Source organism: Protopterus annectens, chromosome 2.part0 (genome assembly GCF_019279795.1).
Source record: "Protopterus annectens isolate FY-2018-M chromosome 2.part0, PAN1.0, whole genome shotgun sequence".
Taxonomy (NCBI): domain Eukaryota; kingdom Metazoa; phylum Chordata; order Ceratodontiformes; family Protopteridae; genus Protopterus; species Protopterus annectens.
In genome coordinates this window covers 1,366,474,378-1,366,487,333 of record NC_056728.1, presented here as the reverse complement: position 1 = coordinate 1,366,487,333, position 12,956 = coordinate 1,366,474,378, and the positions used below count along the sequence as shown (strand labels likewise).

Here is a 12,956-nt window from a genome sequence, read left to right as displayed (position 1 = left end):
AACACGCATGAGAAATAATGAACCAGTATGGGATTGATAACATCCAATGAAATGCCAGTAAATAAGATGCTTTCTTAAAACAGATTGCACTGCAAGAGAAAATATTTGTGAAGAAAGGCAGAATGTGGTAGACACACCATGCAGTGGTGACCCAGCCAAATAATAGGTTCATAGGTAAATACTAGGCTATTGGTCTGCAGACTATTATAAACCAAGCCAATAACCAGTGGTCATACTCAAATCTTGTACTTTATAATTGGGAGGTTAAGACCTTAACCATTATGCCAGCCCCCCAAAGGCTCAAAGTTTAGCCTCAGCATTCAATAACTGCACTTGCTGATGTGTCCTTTCCCAGTGCATTTGCAGCCCTCCCCCCAACACACACCTGTACATATTTGTCTGGGATACTTTAAAAGTTTGCAATGGGCATGCTTATTGGCATTCTTTCAGTAAGGTCTCCATCAGGAAGGCAGTGGATATGTGTACTAACTCCATTATCACAAACCTAGAGTGTCTACACAGATTAGATATCAGCAGCTATGCTTAAAGCTTCAGCACTGTTATATCCAATAGTAACATGTTAGAAGTCCTGAGGGTTGTTGCATCATGCAAGCTCACATCATACAAAATCTGTTGGGCTGCTTTCCCTCCAAACAAGCAAGTCTTTCACAAGAAGTCCCATTTAGATAGTACCCCTAAGTCTACCATTGGCATAGAATTTAATTAGCTAGATTACTTGGCTTCCTATAAATATCAGCACTCAAACTGCTGAGTGCTGACAAGCCAAAAAAAAGACAGAAACTACGAGAGAAGAGTGAATACTGACCATCACTCTTCTCCTTCAAACAGAAACCTAATGCCTCAAACTTGCATATACCAAATCCGAATTCATCATACATCTGAGAAAAGGGAATATTCCCTTGCTTGGTATATGTAAGTCCACTTTTTCAGCCATGCAGTCTACATATTTCAGGACAGGTTACACAATCAGTAAATACCACTTATATACTTGAAAGCTGTCATGGGCTACAGACCCCATATCCTTTCCTAGAATACTAGAGGGAGTATTGTGATTATATTATGTTCCCTAGTTGTATGTGGTCTTATTATTGCTTTGCAATACCAAAACACCTTGAACTGGTGCTCTAGTGGAGATTCAGCCAAAAAATCCATTCTGTTAAAATGATCGTCACACCATGACCGACCCCCCAACCCTCAGTTCTCATAGTTCAAGTAAAAGACCTAATGAGATAGTGATATTGCCAGTGGTTAGAATCCATACTGCATGAAAAAGTAAAAGTATGCAAAGTGAATTCCAATAGTTTCTTCCTCTTTAGATTACACATCTCAGCAAAACTGAAAATAAGCCAAATGCTTTGAGAAAACAAAACCAGCCAGTTTGGCTTCCAGCAAGGAGTAGTTACTCTGTGGAGAGACAGAAAGTCCAACAACACTTTCTTAAATGGATGCCATGTTCTGGGGAATGGCAGGGTTAATTAGTCTAGCAGTTTTTTTTTCTGTGTTATACATAGTGCTTGGAGAAATAACTGAGCACACCAAATTTCTTTAAAAAGCTGAAGCCTGCTTAAAGTTTGTTTTCATTCTTTTTTTTTTTTTTTTTTTTGCTGTGGGCCCTTTGTCCTGGACTACAAAAAGAGATCATCCAAAAACAAAAAAAAGTCAGGGCCAGAAGATAAATTTCTGTAGTCTGTTTTAAGGCCTGTCTTGGATACTTTAAAAAGCCAATGTAAGCCCTGACTTCCTCTTCATTTTTCAGTTTTGTACCAGGATATACCCATATGCTATATTTGCAAATAAAGCAGATCAAGGTTATATTTGCAGGGATCAGAACACCCCTCTACCTACAACTACAAAGATCCAAAGTAGAACTTTGCAATCTTTAAACTGAACAAGTGAAAATTTCAGTCCTCTTCTTCACTTGACCTTAAGAATTAATTCACAGGTAGTTACTAGGCTTGAAGTCCAGGGGACCACTGAGGAGTCTATCCCCAAATATCCAGTTGCCCCAAAGCACTGTGTGTTTAAGTGACTTGCTCAAGGGTCCACAGCAGGCAAACTAGGGCTGAGGGAATCAAACCCTGTGTAGCACAGGAACTACAGCTCGCAGTCGTAACCCTCCCTTCCACACTATGTGCCTGCAGAAGATTGTAGCATTAACCATTAACTAGAATGCCTGCTGCCTGTCTACTTCCATTCCCATCCAGAAGCCACATGCTTTCTTATCTCCAAATGTGCAGGTGCTTCAAATTTTGCGCAGTATTCATGTGTACTGGCTAGTCAATGCCAAGACTTCTTACTGTTTCTATATTATTGGGTTTGCACATGATATTGGAGTAAGCTTCTTAAAAGATTCAAGGGAACAAGCGCTAAAAATGCATTAAGTGGTAATTAAAAAAAAAGTACAACCCCATACTGCATTGTTTTGGAAAAAGAAACACCCCCTTACTTCATGTCTTACATGAGACTAAACTCTTCATATTTGTCAGATATATAAACACAATACAGAAGATTAATATTCTTTGATTATAAAGAATAAATAAGCTTAAAGATGAAAGAACATAATGTGAGCCTTGAAAGAATATAAGCAGGAGTAAAACTGTAGTCCAACTCAACATACAGAGTGTTTTGGACAGATAGAAGAGATGGTTAAGGACAGCGCAAAGGCTCACTTGGTAAGAGTTTAGTGTACTGAAAGTGCATTGGTAAAAAAGGGAAAACAGACTTGAAACTATGGAATTGCAATCTTGTGTTTTAAGGGAACAGATGAAATGGTCAGTAGCTGTTAGATTTTGAAGTTCTGGTAGTGGTATACATTCTGTGGTACATTTTTAAAAGAATAAGTATCTTTCCTGAGTAACCTTGCTAAATGTCCCTAATTTAATTAGTTCTGGATCTCCTCTGGAAACAAATACTTTAGTAACAGATTGATGCACTTTCTTAAATTTCCTTTATCCTTTTATTAATTGTGTTATCATTGTCAAACAAATTGTTAAGGCAATGTTATTGAAAGGCTTTTCACTAAGAATATTTGTTAAAATTCAGTTTGGAGAAATGTCACCACAAATTGAAAGCTAATTGGACATTTGTGTTTCCATTCTTCCTAATGATTAAGTTACAACACAACAATGCCATAATTCATCACATCATTTTGTTTTTCATGGTCTGTTTTCTTCCAAAAGAAAAACTCCTGCCCTGGGTGCTATGGATGGACTGAAACCCCTTCTAACTTATATAAACAAAGTCCAGGTCACCCACTGATGGAGAAAGTTGAGAAAACAAACCATGAAAAACTTTATATGATGAATTGTGGCTTTGATGAATTTTGCTGTTATGAACCGTTATGTTTCTGTTTTTCTGTAATATAGGCGGAAATCAGCAACCTGAGAGCTAGAATTGGAGTCAGAGCTGTGATTAGACTGAAGTTATAGGGTTAAGGCTAGGTTAAGGACTGTGGTTAGGTGTAGGGTTAGGAGGTATAAATGGTGTTGTGCCCTGTAGTAGACATGTAGTAGTGTTTAAATTATGTCTCTTCTTGTGTCTTATGTAGTGTCATTGAACAGGTTTTTCAATAATTGATTTTCAGGGTTGATATGTTTTGTGGATGTGAATTCACTGAAGCTGCATTCAGTATCATGGCTGTTAATCACCTGAACAAAATATTCATGACTTAAGTTGATGACTGCTTCACTTTAGCAATGTAACTTTGCAAGAAGGTGTTTCAGAAAGTGTTCACGTAAATGAGCCAACTCAAAACTAAGTTCATAGATTCATAGATGTTTACTAGGCTAACAACCACAAGGGCCTTTTTAAGCTTAGCCCTGCATCCCTAATCTCTGACAAGTTCTGGTTGTGTGAAAGGAAAAGGTACTTATCACACTGAGGTCCAGTGTATACTCTGGGTTTGCCACTGTTTGTTACAGTTTATGATCAAATATAGTTTGATGTATTTTTTGAAACAGGCAGCACTGACTGTTCACATAAAATTAGTGTGAGACTTGATATTGCGAGATCACTTATTCAAGTGGACAGACTCATTACTCCTACACTCAACTTGTGCTAAAATAGGGATAAAATGTTTTAATAAGGGATACAGAAGATAAAGACTGTTTGTATGGGAGGGCTGAGGTTTGAAGCTATATACAAGAAACTTAGGCACTTATCATGAAAAAAATAATTTTAATGTGGTTTTGTAATGTTAACATTCAATACTTTTCTGTAGAGGAATCACTTTGATTTATCTACAGTTGTTAGAATACCTTCCAATAGACTAAAAGGATATCGCTTAAACAACTTTCTGTGAATATCAGCTGTATGCGTTTTTTGCAGGAGGGAAGTCCCTCTGCACACCTCATGTGGGGGCATGCCCCATACATCCCCAGCCTTATATATACCTACTTCAAGGTTGTGCAACAGTGGAGAAAAGAGACAACTTCACTATCAATGAAAGTTGTTTTGTTCATATTACTTGGATCTGATTTGATCAATATATATGTTTCCTCTGTAAATGTCCACAGTAAAGCCTCTGTTAAAACACAATAGATAAACTGTATATTTTGAATGTTACAGATTTGATTTCTGTAACAATAATTGTTTGATACCAAATAGAAAACTGAACAAGTGTTTCTATGACTTGTATATGCTAACTTTATATCTCATTAACGTATTTCAGGACTTTGCTGCCTATCTTGCATTTTGTGGAATCGTTCTTCACAATGCCCAGCTGTACGAAACGTCTCTGCTTGAAAACAGGCGAAACCAGGTATGATGAATTATGTTGCAAGACATCTGTACAACATTTCATGAGAAGTAGGCACAAGATAGGGTGGGTAATATTACAAGAGACACATATTGTCCTAGTAGACCCTTCTTAGTGGTTAAATAACCCCTGCAAATCTCAGGCTAAGACACATGAATTATCTGCATTCCTGTAGAAAAAGTTTAACACTAATTGTTTTGCATCAGTATTTTCTTAAGATTACCCTAATAGCCTTATTTGTTTAGTGCTAAAGACAAATTAATCAACTGTGATCAACATATCAAGGTACATCTATTTGCTGCAGGAAGGGAAATACGCAACTTTATGCAATATTCACTTTTCCCAGTTTACTAGCAAAAATGTTTATGCTCCTCTTTCAGCCAGGCATATGCAAGTAAATAAATGAGTAATGAATTCAATATGCATTATGCTTTTCTGGATATTTGATGATGCAGTTGCAAATATTTTTGTAGAGTAGCTTTATTTATGACTAACATTATAAAGTGAACTATATTAACCGTTATGTCAGCAATGATTAAAGCTTGCAAATAGTATTGCATGTGGTCCTATGCAAAAAACATTTTCATGAAATAGTTTGTATTTCCAGTTCTAAACTTAGAATGTTGTTTTTTATATTATGTGTAACAGCTGCTCATATGTCCTTATATTCTCATGTTGCAGTATTCTCACTTACGGGATCCTCCACCTTAGGCTACCCGATTGCCCGGCTCCTCTACCAAAGCTTTAGCCTGGTTGCTGTCAGGTGCATGGGATGTCACATGCAGGTCTATAAACCATGGGCCATAGATGTGATGTCCGCACTTACAGACCTCAGAACGTCTCTGACACAGTCGAACATCAGCTAGCTCTTTCTGCTACGCACTTTGGAAGACAATACAGATAAATACCCCGTTGGGAAATCTTTATTTTCGTTAAAGGCCTTGGTTGCTGCTGCTGTCTTATAGCCAATGTCATCTAGAAAGGGAAAATGTAAGCACGGTCGCAAATTCCGCACAAAGATACTCATAAACTCTGCCTTTTCTGCTTAGGCCAGTCCTACAATCATACATCCTGTAATATATGTCAGTCGTTTGTCCTTAAGACCCTACGCAGTCATCTGGCAGACCTTAAATTGTTTGTGGAGAACCAGTGACTTAAATGCTTGGCCTTAGGTATGGATACTGAACCGGCCATCGAGGTGGAGCCACCCAAAAGAAGGCCAAGGTTTTAAGGCCTACTACTGCTGGACCTCTGATGTCAGCTACTGGTTTAGGGGCTGAGGGACGTCCAGAAGAACTGGCAACTTTGGCGGGTACCATGTCGGAAACCAACCTAGCTTCTCTATTTGGCACGTCTACTGAGGTTTCTGCAACATCGGCCTCCACAGATGTAGAGGGGGAAACAGCCTTGACCAGACGGCAACTTTCGGTTTCAGAACACGGCTTCTCGGCCACAGCCCCATTGCCTGACTCTAGGCCTTCAGCTTCTCAAATAATTACCAAGACCCCTTCTCTGAAGAGAAAACAGAAAACCAGGCATTTGTCTACCCCACTGGAAGACCAGCCAGACTGGCAAACATTTTACCAGTCCGTGGTTCAGGCCTTTATGGCCCTCAGGCCCATAGCCTCACATACTCCACCTCTGCCTACTCATAGTCCTAGGCTTGCCTCTGCCATTTCCATCCCCCCTCAGGAGGAAGACTCCTCTGCCTCCTCATCTGATGAGTCTCTCACTTACACATTTCATCTAGCCTCTCCCCTGGACTACTGTTCGCCAGATGAAGACTCCTTGGAAGGAGGCCCCCCCCCACCTGAAGATATCACCTTTGGGGAGACTGTCTCCAAAATGAGAGAATACTTCAAGTGGGATGCCACACAAATGACTGAGGTACAAAAAGATATTTTGAGCTACTCCAGATGGAGTCTTCCTCTCCCTCTGCTACTCCCCCTGTGATTCCAGTTTACCTGGATGCCTTTGCTTCTGCCTCCAGAACCCCTGAATCCCAATCTCCTGCCCCTAAAAGACCAGACAGATTCTGTAAAGCCCCTGATGATCAGAAGCACCTAATTGAAGCACCTATGGCAGACCCTGCTGTCATTGCAGTGGCACCAGACATGCAATCCAGGCATATCCCTTCCTCTTCCCTCCTGCCATCTAACAAAGATAGTAAAGTGATGGACAGACTGGGAAAAAAGATCTATACTTCCTCTATCCTAGTCTTTAGGGCCATTAATTACCAGAGACACATAGTAAAATATGCTCTAGATCTAGTCTCCCAGGCAACTACATTGCTTTCTTCCATGTCTGATTCCCCTACAAAGCCCCAGGTGGCCTCTAAGCTGTCCTTAGCAGCACAGTTAGCCAGGCATTCTATTAAATTCAGCTATGATTCTGCTGACGCCTCAGCCAGATCAGCTGCTTCTGTATTATGCAGATACTCCTGGCTCAAAATTCAACCCCTCCCTGATGCCTTCAAGAACAAGATCCTGGATGTTCTCCTGCGCAATAAGTTCCTCTTTAGCAAGCAGCCTGCTGAGCTATTCAAAAGTTTGCAGGAAAAAAGCAAGGAACCACAGGACCTGAAGCATTTATTGGTTTTCCCAGTTCCAAAATTCTATATAAACTGCCCTGCAAAACTCAGCTTTGTCAGGAGGGCACCAGCTCCTAACACGTCTTCCTCAAAACACAGGAAAGGGGCTAGGGAAACCTCATCCCCTAGGACTTCTTACTTTCAATCTACCCCCAGACAGTCCTTTCCAGACAGACCAAACAATGCATGACTGCCTAAGTCCCCTCTACCATCTCCTCCTCTCTACCTGCCTCTCTGTCACTGTCTCCCCCTATGGCAATGTATCACCTCAGACCACTGGGTCTTATCAATAGTGGAAAAGGGTACTTTACAACCTGGCATGAAAAACTCATACCAAGAGGCATACCCCTCCCTCCAACAAAATTCAAATCCACCTGATACCCCACATCATCCAGGATTTACTGTCACAGGGCACCATAGAGAGGGTCCCAACAGGGCAAGAGGGTTAAGGGATTTATTCCAGGTTATTCCTAGTCCCAAAAAAGGGGGGCCTTTGGAGGCCTATACTGGACCTGTCCCTGTTAAACTCTTTTCTGCCTGTACCGTCTTTCTGCAGGCTATCCCTTCAAACCCTTCATCTACTGTTGATACCCGGTGCCTTCATGGCCACTTTGGACCTGAAAGTGGCATACCTCCATATCTCTATCCACCCAGACTTCAGGTGATTTCTACACTTTGCAGTGCCATCCTCGCACTATCAATTTACTGCCTTGCCCTTTGGTTTGTCCACAGCACCAAGGGTTTTCACAAAGTGTCTAGCCCCAGCAATAGCCTGCTGCCAAACAAAAGGTATACAGATTTACCCTTACCTGGATTACCTCCCCATCCAAGCAGAAGAGGCAAGTACTCTTCAAGCACACCTGCAATTCACTGTCTCTCCTATGAAGTCTGGGGTTTACCCTCAACCTACTGAAGTCCTCTCTCACTCCATCCCAAGACCAGATCTTCTTGGGTTGCAGAATAAGGACAGACTTGATGAAGGCCTTCCTCCCACAAAAATGTCTGGCCCCAGCACAATCATTCCTGGATTTTAAGGTTTCCTTCCTGCCCTGCCTGCAAAAAGTGTTGGGGTGGTGGATCCAACAGGTAAGCCAGAACCCAGGCCTCCCTCTACAGCCCACCAAGCAGTCCAGTTCATGCACACAGATGGCTCAGATCAGGGATGGGGGCCACTATGAACGGTCTCATGGTACAGGCTCAATGGGAGCCCTCCCTCCAGAAAAAAAACACATCAATGTAAGGGAAATGACTGCTCTCCTTCACGCTCTAAAGACCTTCCTCCCACTCATACAGCCCGGTCCTCTACAAGTCTTCACAGATAACACCACAGTGATGTGGTACATCAACAAGAAGGGGGAGACCAGGTCCTACTTACTTTGCAGTCTAGCAATACAGACATGGGAGTTGACCACTTAGTACAGTGTAACACTGAAGGCAGTATACATCCCATCACAAGACAACCATCAGGCAGATGCCCTCAGCAGATTATTCTCTCAACATCATGAATGGATGTTACACAGGGATGTTTTCATAGACATTGTCCACCAGTGAGGCACCTCACAGATAGATCTGTTTGCTCCACCTCAGAACAGACAACTACAGCTGTTCTGCTCCAGGCATCCCTCCCCACTAACACGGAGAGTGGATGCCTTTTCAATCTCTTGGAAGGGGCTGTTCCTCTATGCTCCCTCCTTCCCTCTTATTCAGAAGGTCCTGCTGAAAATTCAGCAGGACAAACAAAAAATCTTGCTGGTGACCCCCCCCCCCCCTATTGTCCAAGGCAGCATTGGTCCCCCCTTCTATCTCTTGTCAAGGGCAATCACCACAATTTGCCTCATAAGGTGGACTTTCTCACCCAACAGAAGGGATCCCTCATCCATCCTCATCTGAAAACCCTCAGCTTAACATTGTGGGTGATAAACGTCTGATCCTATTCAGACACTTTTACTCTGAGGATATGCTGTTTGTCCTGCAGGATGGCAGAAAACCTACCACAAGGCGATCCTACTTATCAAAATGGAAAAGGTTTTCCAGCTGGTGTCTTCAATGGCAACTAGACCCCTTCCAAGTGGATGTTCCCTTAGTTCTAGCCTATGTGTGTGAGCTCCTAAAATCAGAACTTTCATACTCTTCAGTGAAAGACCAATTGTCAGCCATTTTAGCCTGCTTACCTATTGATCCACTCCTATTATCAAGACTGGAGGAGAAACTTTTCCTTAAGGAGTTCTCCACTTCAGACCACCAAGGAAACATATCACTCCTCTATGGGACCTAAACTTTATTCTGGAGAAACTTACCACTGCCCCATTTGACCCTGCAGCGTCAGCCACTTTAAAGATGTGTACCTAGAAGACTGTCTTGTTAATAGCCCTTACTTCAACTAGGAGAGTCTCTGAGCTGCAAGCAGTCATGGCTACTCCACCCTACACTATCTTCCACAGGGACAGGGTTTCTCTTTGTACTAACCCCTCATTCATCCCCAAAGTGGTCAACAAACTGTCCCTTAACCGATCTATCCATTTGCCCACCTTCTTCCCTTCGCTACAGAATGACAATGAGAGAGTGCTCCATTCCCTTGATGTTCACAGGCAGCTGAGTTTTTTTTCTGGACAAGACCAAGGACTTTAGAAAGTCCAACCAACTCATTGTATCCTTTCACCCCAGGGCCCTGGGGAAAGCTGTATCCAGACAAGATCCTCTTGGATATGCAAAACTATAAACTTCTGTTACTCCTTCCCTGGTAGACAATTACCCTACTCAGTTAAAGCACATTCCACTAGAGCAGTGGCCTCTTCAAGGGCTTTTCTCAAAGGCCTGGATATGGCCACTATCCTAGAGGCAGCCACATTGTCCTCAATCCACACTTTCATCAAACACTATAAATTGGATAACATATCCAGAGTCAGGGCAGGATTTGTTAAAGCCATCCTCCATGAATTCCTGGAGACTGTTGCCTCTTCCTTCACCCTTTGCTCTGCTTGAGCTGTGGTACTCTCCCACAAGTGAGAATACTGCAACATGAGAATAGAAAGACATAGATTAGTTGTGTAAAATCTTACCATAACCATAGATGTCCTTCTCTTCCATGTTGCAGTATTCCTTCCTGCCCTCCTATCCCCTAAAGGACATTTTCCCTGTCTGGATGGCATCCTTCCTTTATCCTTTGACTATTGTCCCACTGGGCAGTCAGTTCTGAGGTTTGTGCATGCGGACATCACATTTATGGCCCACGGTTTATGGCCCTGCATGTGATGTCCCACACACCTGACAGCAACTAAACTAAAGCTTTGGTAAAGGAGCCAGACGTTCAGGTTGCCTGAGGCTGAGGATCCCACAAGTGAGAATACTGCAACATGGAAGAGAAAGACATCTATGGTTATGGTAAGATTTTACACAACTAATCTTTACACCTACTGTAAGAAGAGAATTTTGCCTGCGTCTCTTTCACAAATTTCACTAATGAATACAGGGTGGTTTCTTTATACAAAAGTGCATGTGTCATCCTGTGTGTCTTATTCCTCAGCTTGGATGGCCCACTCTCCAAAATTCTGCCATTGTCCATCACATGCCTGTACCTGATTCCATCTCTACTGTTGAACAAGGCCATAGGAGACTCAGCCTTGTTTTTATTTTTTTATTTATTTTTTTCCCTATGGTTTTCCTGCTTGCTGCTTGCATGCTGAAGATTCTCAGTCATGACAACCTTTTGTGTCAGTAATCTTTCCGGGTCATTTTCTTTGTGAGATCCATCTTCCTTTTAAATGTCTGTCATCAGCTTAGCTAAAAGTGGGGGCCAAATGACTCATTCCTTTCCATTCATACAGCTACTTATTAATAATGCTATGAAACATGAAGCTCTCCATAGAATCTTTATTATCCTTTACATTAATGATTTGTTAAATATAGTTCTCAAAGAATTGTTAAATGTACTTCCATTTCTAAGAAACTCATTCATAGTCAACACTTTATGTTATGGCCCATAAAATTCTATATCAACCAGAAAAAAATCCTGCATTGCAAAGCCTACTTCAACTCCACACCAATAACAGAACTCTTCGCTCCAGTAACAAACTTATTTTCACAGTAACTAAGTCAAATAATACAGCAGATGATGCCCTGTTTTCAAATTTTTTATCCAAAATATGGAATGCTCTACCCTATAACATAACTACTATGCCATCCTTCACAGAGTTCAAAATAGCATTAAAAATGCATCTCACTAATAACTGACTATGCTCTTGCACTTCACCAGGCTAGACCCTCCACTATGTTAGACCCTACAAATACAAACAATATAATAAAACAGATTGTTATGGTTTAGACCCTGATAACCTTTAAGAAGTTGTTGGTTTACACATGACTCCCTCCTGCAATGATTGAGGTCATTATATATATCTCTTTAGACTAATGAAACTATTACTGTAAGATTTCTCTGTTTTCACTAATTGTAACTGTTGTGCATGAATATACTACTATTAATTAAGACTCACCGTATTTTGTATCTAAATATACTTTTTAAACTTTGTAGTTTTTTTGTTACATGTTATTCATATGTGTGGAGCGTTTCTCCCCGGGCCTTCATTGAAAATGGACCTGTGTCCAGTGGACTATCCTGGTTAACAAATGGAAAATAAAATAAATAAATAAATAATAAATAAATTCTTCAGTGATGAGTGTTCAGGGGTAGAACCTGCTGATTTCTGGCATATATAATGCCATCAGAGTCACTACCCATGTATAGATACCATATGTTCCACATTTATTGGCCAGAGTCTACTATACTGTTCCTACTGCAGTTAAGCATGTGTATAGTGTCATGCTATTTTGCTAAACGCTGTGATCAGTTGCATATTTGTTTTTACTTATATCTGATATTTATTTGTCAGACATTGCTTGTCTAGAGAAATAATTGCTTTAATCAGTAAATGCGGAATTTTTTGTGTTGGCTGTATGCGCTTAAACATGACAGTACAGTTTATCTTCTTTGCAAGGGATATGATCTCACTGCTTGTTATGCACTGTAAGAAGATACTGATGTGAAGTTGCTCTATCTCGCCGTTCATTCTTACTGATGGGTTCAGAGCCGATCCCTCTGCTCTAAGATGGCCTACTACAAAGCTCGAGGATTTCAAGTAGCTCGAAGCCAAGTCCCTATCCCAATATGCACCTAGAGTTACCCCAGATCTAGTTTGCCATTGCAACTGATCGGAGGTTCTTGCTAGCTCAGGCCAGTAAAAACTTTACTATTATTCTATTTCTAAAAGGTCGGTGACATCGACTCCACAGATCTCGGAGCCGACTGTCTTTTCTTTTCGGAGCCGGTCCCCGGTTTTGGAACCGGTATCCGAAACTCCAAAATCTCTGCTACTTCAGTCGGTACCATCGATCCATTCATCTTGGTCTTCTGTTAGCCTTTCAGATTTGGATGTGGATTGGGTGGTGCTGAAGCTTTTACAGGCACCGGTCTTTGCAAAATTATCGGCTCTGACCCAGGTGGCTTCAGAGCCGAAGACCCTTATGCCAGCTATAACTCCTCCTTCTCTGAGCCATACTGGTCCTTTGGAGCTGGAGGAGTAAGACTTGCTGATT

General features: G+C 41.4%; 1 protein-coding gene across 2 annotated transcripts in view; it reads left to right on the top strand.

The window, feature by feature from the left end:
• Nucleotides 1-12,956, top strand: part of PDE5A (phosphodiesterase 5A) — a 2,047,822-nt gene that overhangs the window by 1,098,703 nt on the left and 936,163 nt on the right. For both annotated transcript variants that reach the window (XM_044061541.1, XM_044061540.1), the window contains exon 5: nt 4,691-4,780. In XM_044061541.1, the coding sequence (XP_043917476.1) occupies nt 4,691-4,780 (90 nt within the window). The remainder of the gene's footprint in view (nt 1-4,690; nt 4,781-12,956) is intronic.